The 13,556-nt window shown below is 38.0% G+C and overlaps 1 protein-coding gene across 1 annotated transcript; it reads right to left on the bottom strand.

Annotated features, from left to right (window-relative positions):
- Window positions 1-593: 593 nt before the first annotated feature.
- On the bottom strand, window positions 594-12,877 carry AMBN (ameloblastin). The gene is made up of 11 exons (XM_058546428.1): window positions 12,816-12,877; window positions 11,824-11,892; window positions 8,817-8,867; window positions 7,574-7,621; window positions 6,717-6,827; window positions 5,029-5,268; window positions 4,320-4,358; window positions 3,995-4,054; window positions 3,849-3,893; window positions 3,401-3,445; window positions 594-1,276 (listed from the first exon to the last, which is right to left on the bottom strand). Exons 1-11 carry the CDS (start codon window positions 12,828-12,830, stop codon window positions 731-733), a joined length of 1,269 nt encoding a protein of 422 aa, XP_058402411.1. The 5' UTR covers window positions 12,831-12,877; the 3' UTR covers window positions 594-730.
- Window positions 12,878-13,556: the final 679 nt, after the last annotated feature.

Here is a 13,556-nt window from a genome sequence, read left to right as displayed (position 1 = left end):
GTTGCCTAGCACGTTGCCTAGGATGTTGGTAGGTACTCAATCAACTTTCCATGAAAGAATGAATGAACTGAATAAAATATGCTAAAGGGCAGCAAAATTAGAGGATGAGTGTGCTCATCTCTTAACCATTGAAATATATGTAAATAATAAGCGTATAATTCCTGGTATTTTCAGTGAGAAAAATTCTTTATTTAAAATAGGCTAGATGTTTTTACTAGATTAAATAAAATACTCTACAAATAGAGACTTTTAAATCCAATATACCAAACCCAGTGATAACAGTCAGGGATTGTCCACCAATCCCCGTTTAATAACGTTTGGATGAAATAGCTTATAATTCTGAGAATATGTGCCTTTGCTTAGAGAAAAATTTCCAAAGCAGTGTCACATTTCCTGGATATAACAGTGTAGTGCTAGCAAGAGAAATTCTATAATGCCCAAGACAGCCAAGAAACAGTGATTTTCAAATGCAGAGCTACTTAGACTTGCTCTGATGTTATTAATAGTATTTCTAAATCACAGAGACAGTCGACACATTTTATTTTAATAAGAGAATGAAAGCAAGAAGGGGACCTACACTATTTCTAGCCACTTGTATTTATTAATATATGCTCAGCACTTTTAATGCCTTTGCTGTAGAAGGGTAATAAGTGTTTTAGCAAAAAGATATACTATGGGGACAAAGCCGGGGAGCTTGTGCATACAGAAGGTAGCTGATATGGCAAGGCTCTCAGGGCTCTGGGAAACGCCACGCATCACGCACAAGCTGGGGCTGCTCGGCCTTGTTTCCTGGCATCGACGTTTGCGGACTCTCTGAGGTCACCGTGGTATCCGTGGTCGATTCTTCCTCGAGACCCAGGGGTGTGGTCATATCAGCAGCGTAGGTCTCATAAGCATCAGCTAATCCAGGGGTCATTAGTGGGTCTGCGGCTGCTGGGGTGACCCTGGGGGGTCCCCTGCTGTGCCCTGCAGGGCCCCTTGCCAGGCGGGGAACACTGCCTTGAGGGAGAGCAAGAAGGCCTCCGAGGGGACCAGACGCGATCTCGGAAAGGAGAGCTGGGTTTTCCGGGTTGGCTGGGTCCGCCTCCGTCATGGGGGAGCCTTGTGGACCTCCTTCTCCTTTCTCAGGGCCTTTGGTTGCAGCGGTTGGAGAGTCAAATTCCAGAGTAAAGTCCCCGCCCATGCCTGGATTGGGGGGCATCCCTCCAAGGCTGGGCCTCATGCCTCCAAATCCTGGGAACATGGCTCCGTAGGCCATGGGGCCTCCTCTGCCTCCCTGGAAGAAATCATTTACCAAAGACGCCGTTATCACCTACTATTAACTATACCATGCAGTGGGACGTGGTCTGATTCACAGAGAAACCATAAAAAACTGATGGGGAACGGGGAGTGACTGACAGCTTTGCGTAAGCACATTTGGCACTAAACTGGCTTTGAAACATAAGGGAGAGGATTCTGCACTTTTCTGGGTGGGGCAAGCCCACTTCTGTGAAAGGGAGATGGAGACCCTTTGGCATGCCTGGCTGAAAGGGTAGGAAGGAGAAAAACAGGGAAAGAGGGCAGATCCAGGTCTACAGGTGAAAGGTATTTTGAATCTAATTTTGAGAAAACACTAAGCAGCTGAAATGGGCAATACCATCACAAAACAAACAAAAACGGATCCATTCCTAGTTTGTTGGATGTTTTGGAGGACCTTGTCAGTATCATTTCTCAGTCTCTCCAAAGTGAATGAAGCCCATTTAAGATTTTTTTTCTTTTTCTTTCTTTCTTTTTTAAGAACACATATAAGAAAAAGAAGCTTGATTTCTCTGGAGGAACTGAAATATTTTCCTTCTGTGGACAGAATTCTAGAACTGACCACGTTTCCTTTTTTCCTTTGCTGCCAAAAATTTCAGAACCAAATCTTGGGTTATTTACCGCAATTGTGCAGGGCTTTGTAACTTGCATATCTGTATTCTCATTTTCTCACAATTTTAACTCATTTAAAATTCTCTTTTCAATTTTTTGGTTACATTTATTGTGTGTTTTTCATAAGTTATAGCAAAATTGAGAATAAGGCAGAATGTTAATAAATTAATTAAAATGATAAGATGATATAAACACTGACTTGAATTTTCAACCAGTTGTGCCTGTGTACACAGCTGCAGGACTCTTGCCTCTGACCTGGCTGTCCACCCTCAGCTCTTTGCATCACATCCTCCCGGGATGGCACTGTGAACCCCTGGGCTGGGCTAATGGCCCCTCTTTTTTCCCTGTCTTATAGCTCCGATACCTTTATCATGTGATTTTGAGATTATCTGCCCTTGTATCTATCTTTTCCATTGGTTAGACTGTAAACTCCTTGAGAACAGGAAGCTCATCTTTTTTATCTTGCCTCCGTAGTATCTCTCTCTGTGTCTTGCTCACAGAAGCAGTAATGTTGAGATACGAGTTTTCTTTCAGGGATAACATGTGTGTGTATTTATCAATTTGATAGGATCTGTAGTTGATAATGATTTGTTAACTCAATATGGTTTCGTTCTCTTTTGCTTTGTGTTCTAACAGATGTAACGTAAAAATTGCTGAGGGAAAAAGTCAAATTGTGTGAGTCTATTGATCTCAGATTTTAAAGTAGTAATATGCATGGATAATGATAACAGAAGAAGAATATACTTTAACTTATTAATGTACTTTGAGTTTTACAATAATCAAATTTTAAACTTGGTTAATTTTCTTTTTCGTCTCTCAATTTTGACGGCTAAATGATTTGCGATGCTGTTGAATTTGTTGTTTTGAGGGGTTAAATGATCTGAGAAGGAACAGGGACTCTGTATGAACCATGTGTTTCTTTTTTTTCTCTTTTTTTGTGAGGAAGACTGGTCCCTGAGTTAACATCTCTTGCCAATCCTCCTCTTTTTGCTGAGGAAGATTGGCTCTGAGCTAACGTCTGTGCCCATCTTCCTCCACTTTGTATGTGGGACGCTGCCACAGCATGGCTTGATCAGTGGTGCGTTCGTCCACATCTGGGATTCAAACCTGGAAACCCCGGGCCACCAAAGTGGAGCATGTGAACTTAACCACTACGCCACTGGGCCAGCCCCATGTGTTTCTTTTTTGGTTTGAAGCATTTGCCATTCAGCCATGATGGCTTTTCAAGAGAGGTTTCTCCTCGGCTCACATTCAAAAAATGGGGCAAAACCCTATGTGCAAGAATGGTCATCACTCAGAAATGACTATATGGGAAACATGATGAAATCTTTGCATGCTGTTTCAGAATCAAGGTTTTGGTTTTGGAGCGGAATAATCTGAGTCCTGTGCTGTATATTTGGCCACAATCCTGGCCAATGCCTCTTGCATCCAGTCATCTGTGACTGCTCTCCCCTGGCCACTATTTTAATAAGAGTTTGAAGACATTACTTACCGCCATTTCTTCTGAGCTCATGATGCCAAGTCTCCCAGGAGCATTCTGTTCAAAAAGAAACTCTGCATCATATGATGAACTAGCTGACTCCTATTATCTTTGTAGCTACTCAAGACAAAGTTAAAAATCGTTTAGTTTTTCCTTAAACCTTAATATTAATGCTGTGTCCAGAGGCAGAGTGGAGAAATGAGTCATTATTGAAGAAATGTAGCCAATTTGGATAATTCAGATGGAAAATTTACCTTTTCTTTAATGCCATTTTGTGTGTGTGTATGTGTGAGTCTGGCCAGAATTATCCAAATAGGAAGTGTGTCTCCTTGCCATTTCGGTCACTAATTTAGGCATTCAGAGAATATGGAATCTATTGTGTGAGGCCTGGATTTTATAATTTTAGCTCCTAAGATAACGTTTAATTAAAAATGATACTTTTTATAGGGTATGGACTTACCAATTGATTTGCTCCATAGGACATGTAAAACAATCCTGGATAAAGCTAAATATAAATACAGTAGTCATCACAAAATGCATTTGCCAAGGGAAAAACTTTTAAGTAAATTACAAACAGAGAAGTAGTATGAAAAAAAGAAAACTTACTGAAGATTGTTTACTTTGTGGCATCGGTCCCTGAGTCATCAAACGGGCTATTGGGAACATCTTTAAGTGATAGAAAACAGAATAAGTAATTCATATTTGCTATAACACAGGCAAACCTCCCATTACAGCCATTTCTAGGAGTTCTATGAAACACATTTTCAGATGGGTTAGTATGACAAATGAGTATTTAATATTTTAGAAAACAAAGGAACCCATTATACTTCATATTCATGGATAAATCGGGCAATTTACAATTTTTACTCTTCTTTCTTGAAGTATAGAGATATTTTTCCCAAGAAAGTGTCTCATTGAGTTCTGTACTTACCGGTGGATCTTGTGGAACGGGAAAATCCATTTCTGGTAGCTGCATCACAGATAAATATTAAAATTACTAAACAATCAAAATGAACAAAGTGAACTGAACACACTGTTATTTATGATTATGATAAAACAATCTCAAATGTGTTTCCCTGTTTTTACTTTCATTGAGTTTTAGGGGGTACAACCCGAGAGATTACAATTGCCTTTTACAGACATGACTCAAGTGCAAGGGCAGGGAGATGGGGCCTGTCTGTCATGAATTTGCTTTGTCTTGCAGAGTAGAAAGGAATGAGTTTTGGAATTGGAGCATGCCAGGGTGGTTTGAATCCTGGCTCTGCCACTTAGTTTTTGTGTAATACTGGGAAAATCGTATAACCTCTCAAAGTCTGTCTTCTCCTTATTAAAAAGGATGATAAAAGGATGATAATGTCCATATAATATTGTAGTCAGGATGATATAGGGGAGTGTTAACGCCTGCAACATACTAGTTTCATGGTACTTTCCTTTCCTGTCCATTGCTCTTTTCTCTACATTATTACAAGGCACTTTTGTGCGATTGTCTTCTCTACGACCAGATAGAGAAATAATAATGCATACTTGTAATTTTGTGCATTATACGCAAAAGCTCTGATTATTTAAGTGTGCTCTGCAAATCAGATTTCTTTCATTAAGTTAGTGGGTGATCCTGATCTGACTTCAGAGAAAGAAATTACCTCGGCCTCTGTTGGCTTTTCTGATGGTGCCACCTGCTGTTCAACCATTGGCCCCTCTGATTGCTGCAAGGGCGGCCGTCCCTGGTAAACCGGAGGCTGAGGTCCTCCCTTCTGGCCAGTGTTCTGCATCGCTGCGGTTACAATGGTGGGCTGGAGGAAAGGTTTCTGTCCTGGCTGTTGAGGCTGCAGGGATGGCTGCGATGGGAGAGGTGGGGGATGCACAGGCAAAGAATATTCATACTGCAGAGAAATTTGAAAGGAGCGTCAGGAAGCACTGGCTCGCTGAACTGTGGGGTCTAGAATTTCTAAAGCAAAAGGACTTGAGGAGCTTTCTATTTGGAAGAGAGTCTAGGGGACTTGTCTTGAAGCTGTGTTTACATAGGAAGCACCGATTTGCTTAAAGTCAATGTTATTTGGGGCAGTCTGGTGTATGTCTGCCTCCTCTACTTCCTCCAGGACAACTTCTGCTCATCAAGATGGAAAACTATGTGGACTTCCTGGTAGAATGAGTCATTTCCTCCTCTGGGTTCCCATAGCTGCCTCTGTGTATCTCTATTTTACCACTTTCTCACTGGATTACAATTATTTGTTATAAATCTTTGTTCCCCAGTCAACTGAGAGAGAATAATATGTCTTATTTATCTTTATAGACCCAGGACTTAATATAGCTCCTAACAAGTGCCTGGCACATGACAGATCATATATTTTTTGAGTTACTGAAAGGAGAAAGGGTAATTAAATAAAATGCCATCAAATTCTTGCATCATGGGGTCCATGTTGGAAACAATCAAGTGGAGAAAGAGTCACCATTGACATAATTTATTGTCCCACTAAATGCGGCTTGGTGAGTAATGCTACTTGTTGTGGAAGGCCATCTGGAATCAAAAGTTCCTGTTAAAACAACCATGTTCTATTGCTCCACTTTCAAATGATCTGTGGTGAATGACTCCCTGTTATTTTTAGATTGGTTGCAAGCTCCTCAAAGTGGCATGGAAGTCTCACAGCAACCTGGCTCTGCATCACCTCTTCAATCATTGCCCATCTCTAAACTCCTATGGCTTTCAGTTCTTACATCTCATTTATTACTAGTACCTCATTATTTAGCACCTTGTAATATGTTATCTTGTCTTATCTTCCAATTAGATCTGAAATTTCGTGAGCCTTGAAGTTCTTCTTAAATGTCTTTACTTTCACTCCCAATCTACAATTTGGTTTATATATTTATCAAGTACCTAATAAGTAATGGTTAACTGATTGATATATTTATTGTTTGCTGTAGGGTTCATGATGTTTTAACTAGGACTTTGGCATCGTTTTAAATGTGACTTTGAACAATTATTTAGGGAATCTTGACTAAAATAAAAATTGTCCAGGTTATAGCCTGCTTCCATGTTGAGGATAGTTTATCTATTGTTATTGCTCATATCTTTAACATAGGTCTCTTTTATTTTGGAGGCCGTATCTTCCTCTTTGAAATAAATATACAAATGTGTTGAAAATTTGAACTATTTTATTTTAAATTTTCCTAAGTACTAAAAACAATTTTAGGTTTTGACTTATGGGTATTTGGATAATTTTTTGTTCATTACTATTACCTGTCTGTAGCTAGTAGATGACAACTTAGAGAAAGCAAGTAGAAGAATATTTTAAAGCTTGAGGTTTCAAACACATTGATGCAATTAACTTACCTGTTGAGTTTCATGTTCTCTTGGTCTCATCCATGGAAAAGAGGAATGTGGTGGGAGGAGACCATGCAGCCACAAAGAATTAAATGATTTCCCAAAGCCAAATCTTGAATACTAAAGACATGGAGAAAAAGAAAAAGCATGCTTATAGTTCAGTATTGGCTTAAACTTGGTTTTCATTTTCTTTTTCTTTTCTTGCTGAGGAAGATTCCCACTGAGCTAACATCTGTTGCCAATCTTCCTTTTTTTTTTTGCTTGAGGAAGATTAGCCCTGAGCTAACATCTGTGCCAATCTTCCTTTATTTTGTATGTGGGTTGCTGCCGCAGCATGGCTGACGAGTGGTGTATGTCCGTGCCCGGGATCTGGACCTGCAAGCTGGGCCGCCAAAGTGGAGTGCTCAGAACTTAACCACTAGGCCACGGGGCTGGCCCCTTCATTTTCTAAAAAATCCATAGAAAGTGTAGAGATAGCAAAAGTAAGAGTGACAGCGGTTAATTGAATATGGATAGGTAAATGCTGTCTTCCAACAGACTTACATTCCATTATGAGCCAGACTGCAATATTCCCATAAACTTGTTTGAGATTTAGCTTTTTAAGCACTCATATTTTGGGCTGTATAATAAAATTGATAATGAAAAAGAGAATGTTTTTCTTCCTAAAGAAAATTCAACATTGTTTTTATTTTCCCATACCAGGATCTTATTTTGTTTTAGGTTCTCTCAATCGCTTATTTGTTCTTCCAGTGTTTAGGATATTGTCTATTCACAAACAAATTTTATGAATGACAATGTTGCTGCTAATATTACCACCACCACCACCATTTGTATTTACCATCAGAAATATTTGAAAATAAGGTTACCTGAGAGAGCATATTTAATCCCTGCAAACTTCCCAACTGTCTCATTGTCTATCAAGAAAAAAAAAGTGAGTTAGTGTTTGCCACACATGTTCCTTTTCTGTATGACACAACTGATTTCTCAACATATAGTATTATCATCACAAGGTTTGGGGTGGGTCAATTTGAATAAAATAAAAGTAGATACAAATGATTACTGAAAACTGGAAATATTAAATGTGGTTCTGCCATTGCTGTTATTATTGCTATTAAAATAGTGAGCTTGCTTTTTATCATTAATTAAAAGGGAGAAAAAGTATCATTTAAGTGGACATCATATTGCATGCCGCCAGTTCAACAAAAAGTCAATTTTACTTTTAATGGGAAGAGGCTTAGATTGCTTTGAATTGAGTTTAAACTAGAAAGTGAGAAAAAAATAACTCAGTGAAATTAGCTTCCATGTGAAATAAGCATCCAGCCCATATTGGTGTTGATTACCCTCAGATTGTCATGATATGAATAAATTTTGCAAGGCCTTCTGAAAAACTTTTAATCTCAGAAATAGTTTTCTATTCATAACTGAAATAAATATACAAATGTGTTGAAAGTTTGAACTATTTTATTTTAAATTTTCCTAAGTACTAAAAACAATTTTTAGGTTTTGACTCATTGGTATAAAAAATAATTGACATAACTGTCAATATTTTATACCAATATGGTCAAACATTTCTATTTTGCTGGGATTTTCTAAACAGAGGATGTATGAGTTATGAGAACCGCAGTAAGACAAGCCCAGGCCAGGCAGCAGGTACACAGCACAATGTTAACACTATTTACAGCTCTTATCAACAGTTACATTTTGTAAGGTGAGTTTTCTTCATGGGAACTTTATCATATAAGATACTATAAGGAGAAGGAACTAAGTATAAACCATTTGTGACTTCAGAACAACGTGTTTTACTAAATGTAATGACATTACTGTAGTAATTATATTAACATACATATAATATATATTAGGTATTAAATATTTGTATTGTTTTGATTCACATACAGGTGACATTCTAAAGACTGAAACACCTGAGAGTTCAAAATTGCAGAAAAATTATAAGATGAGGCTCTAATAAATCTCATAAATTTCTCTAGAACTGCACAGGAGGACAGTCACTGATTTCTGACTAGGAAAACTGAGAAACAGCCCATCATATTTCTCCCTTATCAGGAACATACCAATATAAAGATTATATGTAAATACTCTGACAATACATACCTCAAGGCTCAAACTAGCCATGCCTGGTGTCCCAGGTTGCTGAGGAAACACCTAAATGGAAATAAGAACAATTTTGAGTTCTCCTTGGCCAGAAACTTCCTTACACACTGGAAATAGAAAGCCACCCCAGGGGCCGGCCCAGTGGTATAGTGGTTAAGTTTGCGCACTCCGCTTTCGTGGCCTGGGGTTCGCGGGCCTGGATCCCAGGCGCGTACTGATGCGTGGCTCATCAAGCCATACTGTGGCAGTGTCCCACATACCAAAATAGAGGAAGATGGGCACAAATGTTAGCTCAGGGCCAATCTTCCTCAGCAAAAAAAAAAAAAAAGTCATCCCAGTAACGAGGGCCAGCTGAGAGGCCATCATATTGGTTTGTTACCCAAATGACTTGAGCTTTTGGGCAGAATGAAGAAGAATTTAAATTGTTTGGGGTATTAACATAATATTTAATAATTTTGCTCCCACAGAAATCATCTACCCTTTGTCCACATCTTAATGCTTTTTGCTTTTAAAAGCAAAATTTGATTTAGTTTGAAAATTACATTGAAAACAAAGTAAAATAAAGCAACAAAATAGAAAACTAAGAGTATTTTATATTCTTAAAACATTATCATGTAGGAAAGCAAAGGGGATGAACTTGAGCTCAATTTTCTTGTGTGTTTGACAAACCTACATGCTTCTGCTTTGTGGAATGTGGCGTAGGATCATAGCATTCAGCAAAACCATGTGCAAAACCTAACTTGCCTGCTATTCAAAGGGCCTCAACAAAGCCTCCATCACCTTTAGTGAAAAATTATTTTATGTATAAACCTGTTGATCTGTGTTTATGTTTTTGGGATCATATCAAATGTAATTTTTTCCTTCTAATACCAAGTACCTTTATACTTAATGTGTTCATTTAAAAGTTGTTTAAAAAGTAGCTATATTTACAACTAGGTTTTTAAAGTGTAAGATAGTTTCCTTTCTAAATTAATCCTTATTAACATACACAAATACTAGTGGAAAAAAAATGGAGAGGAATTAGAATTAGGAATTAGAGTAAATTGAATTTTGAGAGTCTTTGGTTCTTTAGATATTCTTACTATCTACAGTCAAGGGGTTTTAATGCCTTCCTTCCTTTAATTACCCACAAATATTTACGGAGTCTTCACTAAATGTGCTGGGATTATTTTTCCTTTATAAGTAAGAAGTTCAGGAATATTTTCCTGAGCATATGTTATCTACCTCCATCTCCTATTTTTTTAATACAGGAAAATCTCACCCTCTGAGTCATGGTGCAAATTTCTCCAAATAATTCAGTTTTGGAAATAGATAGAGGGAAAGGAATTATAATCTGTATCAAATACTCCAAGGAGAGAAAAAAGATTAGCTGTATAGACAGGAAGAGTGGTGTGTGTGCATGCATGTGTGTGTATGTTCGTGTGTGTGGTGAGCAGATTGTTCAGAATTTGAGGGAACTGTGAGAACAGAGTATTCTTTCCTCCCTTGGGCAAGTACACAAATAAGGTATCTTGGACAGTTTCAACTACAGGACCGAGTATACTTTGCTTTCCTTCTGCTTCAAGTTATGAATTAAAGACCAATATTAACATGAATTTAAATAGACACGGGATATATTTCCCATGCCAAAGTAAAAGGAGAAGAACATCTGATTTGGCAGGCAGTCAATTGGCAATACTAAGCAATTGCCCAGTTCTTCAGAGTGGACCTGACTTACTCAGGTGTGGACCAGTATAGGTTCCAAGAGTGTCAGGGTATTAGACTTGTGGTAGGTGGCTGAGGCTGACCCCGATGTCAGTATCATACAAAGATAAGCTAGGTTGGCACCTTCAGTTTTTCTTCCATTTAAAATGAATGTTGAGGGGCTGGCCCGGTGGCGCAAGCGGTTAAGTGCGCGAGGTCCACTGCGGCGGCCCGGGGTTCACAGGTTCGAATCCCGGGCGCGCACCGACGCAGCACTTGTTAAGCCATGCTGTGGCAGCATCCCATATAAAGTGGAGGAAGATGGCCATGGATGTTAGCTCAGGGCCAGTCTTCCTCAAGAAAAAAGGGGAGGATTGGCATCAGATGTTAGCTCAGGGCTAGTCCTCCTCACAAAAAAAAAAAAAAGAATGGAATAAAAACTCCTTTTATTTGTAGAATTGAGGTTTTCATCCTTGTAATCAGTTTTTATCCCTTTTCTCCAAAACATTTAACCTTAAGAAATGCAAGTAGCTAAACTATTTTCTCAAGGAAATGTTTAAAGTTCATTTGAGGCCACTGGGTTTGAGACCTCAAGACAAGAAAGCATGCAGGTGGCCAGCCAGTATTTGTCAAATGCGTATAGCAGCTGAGTAAAGTCTTCACGAAAACAGAATCACACACTATTGGCTGCAGTACTTCAGCGCTCAAGGGATTGTACTTCTATGAGATCACTTCAGTTTATGATAGAGGGGACCAGGTGCAGGACTGTAACATACAATCAGCCCCACTGCCGCGACATGTTTTGATTTAAGAAACTTCAGCTCTCAGTCATATAATATCTCCTCTATAAGGCAAATTTGTCGATTAATTAGTAGTTTCAAATAGAATTACTTAGCTCAGTTTTGTAGCCATAGTAATTTGGCTAATATTGTTCTTTTAAAAATGAAGAAGAAAATGTACTTGACTTTTTTGGAGAAATTTCCTCTTTCCATTTCATAATGGTAGCAAGCAGTTGATAATCAAATTGTGCCATGGCCTTGTAGAGACCACAGAAGTCTTTTAACTTTGAATGAATGGAATAAGACTTAGAAGTTGTCTTTGGAATATTTTAAATATATTTTTGAATAGAAAAATTATATGTTTGGCATTGCTTTTGGATAGTAAGGGAAGACGTCTGGGCAACTATGACTTTTGATTCAGTAGGAACTATACCACTGGATTAATCCAAATGAGTCCATGCACAGACTCTTAGCTCACATCCTTCGGTGTTGTTTGGTGTCCAGCAATGTCTCTTCTAGGGCACATCCAGAAGACTCTGACTTACCGGCACTGCAGAACTCATTTCCAGGAGGCACAGGATCAGTACCAGGTCCTTCATTTTGAAAAGTGGGATCTGAAACAGAGTTGGGTTGAAGAATTAAATCAGATAAAATTTTTATTTCAGAATGGTTAAAGGCTCTTCCAAAACAATCAGCTTCAAAAAAGCAAAAACAGAAACTAAATGTTGCTAAACAGTTGATTTGCATTTACTAGTTTTCGAAATGAATTGACAAGCAATTAAAAAAATATCTAAGTACTTTTTTTACTAAGCTACAAGCTAAACGAACAGGTAGGAACAACCTCTTGCATATTCTTTAAATGCTGTGTTTCATTTCATAAAATGAATTATGAATTTGAAAATCCCTTCCACTATGTAAAATTTTGGTCTATTAAGTATCATTCACAGGATTTTATACTTTGTTTTCCTCCAGAATAAATTTTGAAATGCATTTGAATTGTAATACAACCACTAATCATTTCATAACAAACTTTTATTTGCAGATATATAGGCTATGTCATTCTATGTTTAGATTACCCATATAACCACGCCAAAATGTCTTTTTAACATAAGAATAAACTGAATATTTTAATTTCCTTTGATATTAGTGACAAATATGTCTCAAAATTGAGTTTTCCGCTTTCTAAAATGAATTATTTCTCTAAATTTATTCTACAAGTTCAAAAGGCTCCTTACTCTTACATGAATGGAAATCTGACTAGCCAAGAGATTTGCTCGACTTCTAATACTATTGTAAACTAGGCGCTGTCACTAATAATCACAGATAGTAAAAAAAAAAAAAAAAAAGTCTACAGATAAGTCTTTTTTCTTTGGCTGGAAGGTTATTAAGCTTCTCTGGAGCCTGCTAATGGTTTACAATAAGCTATCATCGAATTTCTGGTGACAAATGAAGATAAATCTTCTTTGTAAAACCTGCCTGGAGATAAGGAAAAAAAAACTTACAGGAATCACATGGAAATCATAAAATCACATTTTACCTTCAATGCTGGCATGCACTGTGCTCTCAGGGCCTGGTGATGCCAACCAAGGTAGTTCTAAGAAAAGAAGATTAAGATTTTTTCTGGACTGTGCCTGGGACTCGTTCTGTATCTCTCACTCAGGGAAGACCTGAAACCTTTATTTAAAGTGCCAATCCACCAATCAAAGTGAAGCAAAATGAGGGAAAAAAAAACCAAACTCTGCTCCTGCAATTAGCCCACACACTTGTATTGCGTGCAAGGACATTGGCCCAGTAGAGTCTCATTATTTTTAATTGTAACTTAACCCCTGTATTTATTCAGAGAACTCCATTGCAGGGAAGACAATAAAGGAATAATGGACATAAGCTCTGAAGACAATCATTTCGGTGAGCTGGAGGAAATATATGTAAAATAGGTGCAAAATAAACCATTATCTGTTTTGTGTAGGGTTTTATCTGCAGATAAAGCTAGTGACTCAGCGCCAACATTCTCAAGATTTTCACTTTCATGTTTGTTGTGGTAAAGGTCACTCTCTTCCCTTCCCCCAATATACACACAGTCTAGAAGGAAACACTGAAATAACTTTCTGGGTTTGTAAGAAAGGATGAAAATATTAAATGGATCACGGATAATGAATATGTTATAATTTTTTCCTCAGAATTTCGTAGGTATTTTTGTATCTGAAGATAATAGAATAGAGATAGCCAAACTTTTGTGAGAAATTGCAATTGGACTCTCTGAAAGAATCGCTTCAGACAA

The sequence above is a fragment of the Diceros bicornis genome, chromosome 8 (assembly GCF_020826845.1).
Source record: "Diceros bicornis minor isolate mBicDic1 chromosome 8, mDicBic1.mat.cur, whole genome shotgun sequence".
NCBI classification, from domain to species: Eukaryota; Metazoa; Chordata; class Mammalia; order Perissodactyla; family Rhinocerotidae; genus Diceros; species Diceros bicornis.
Note: the sequence above shows the minus strand (reverse complement) of the source record. Positions and strands in the feature narration are given on the sequence as shown.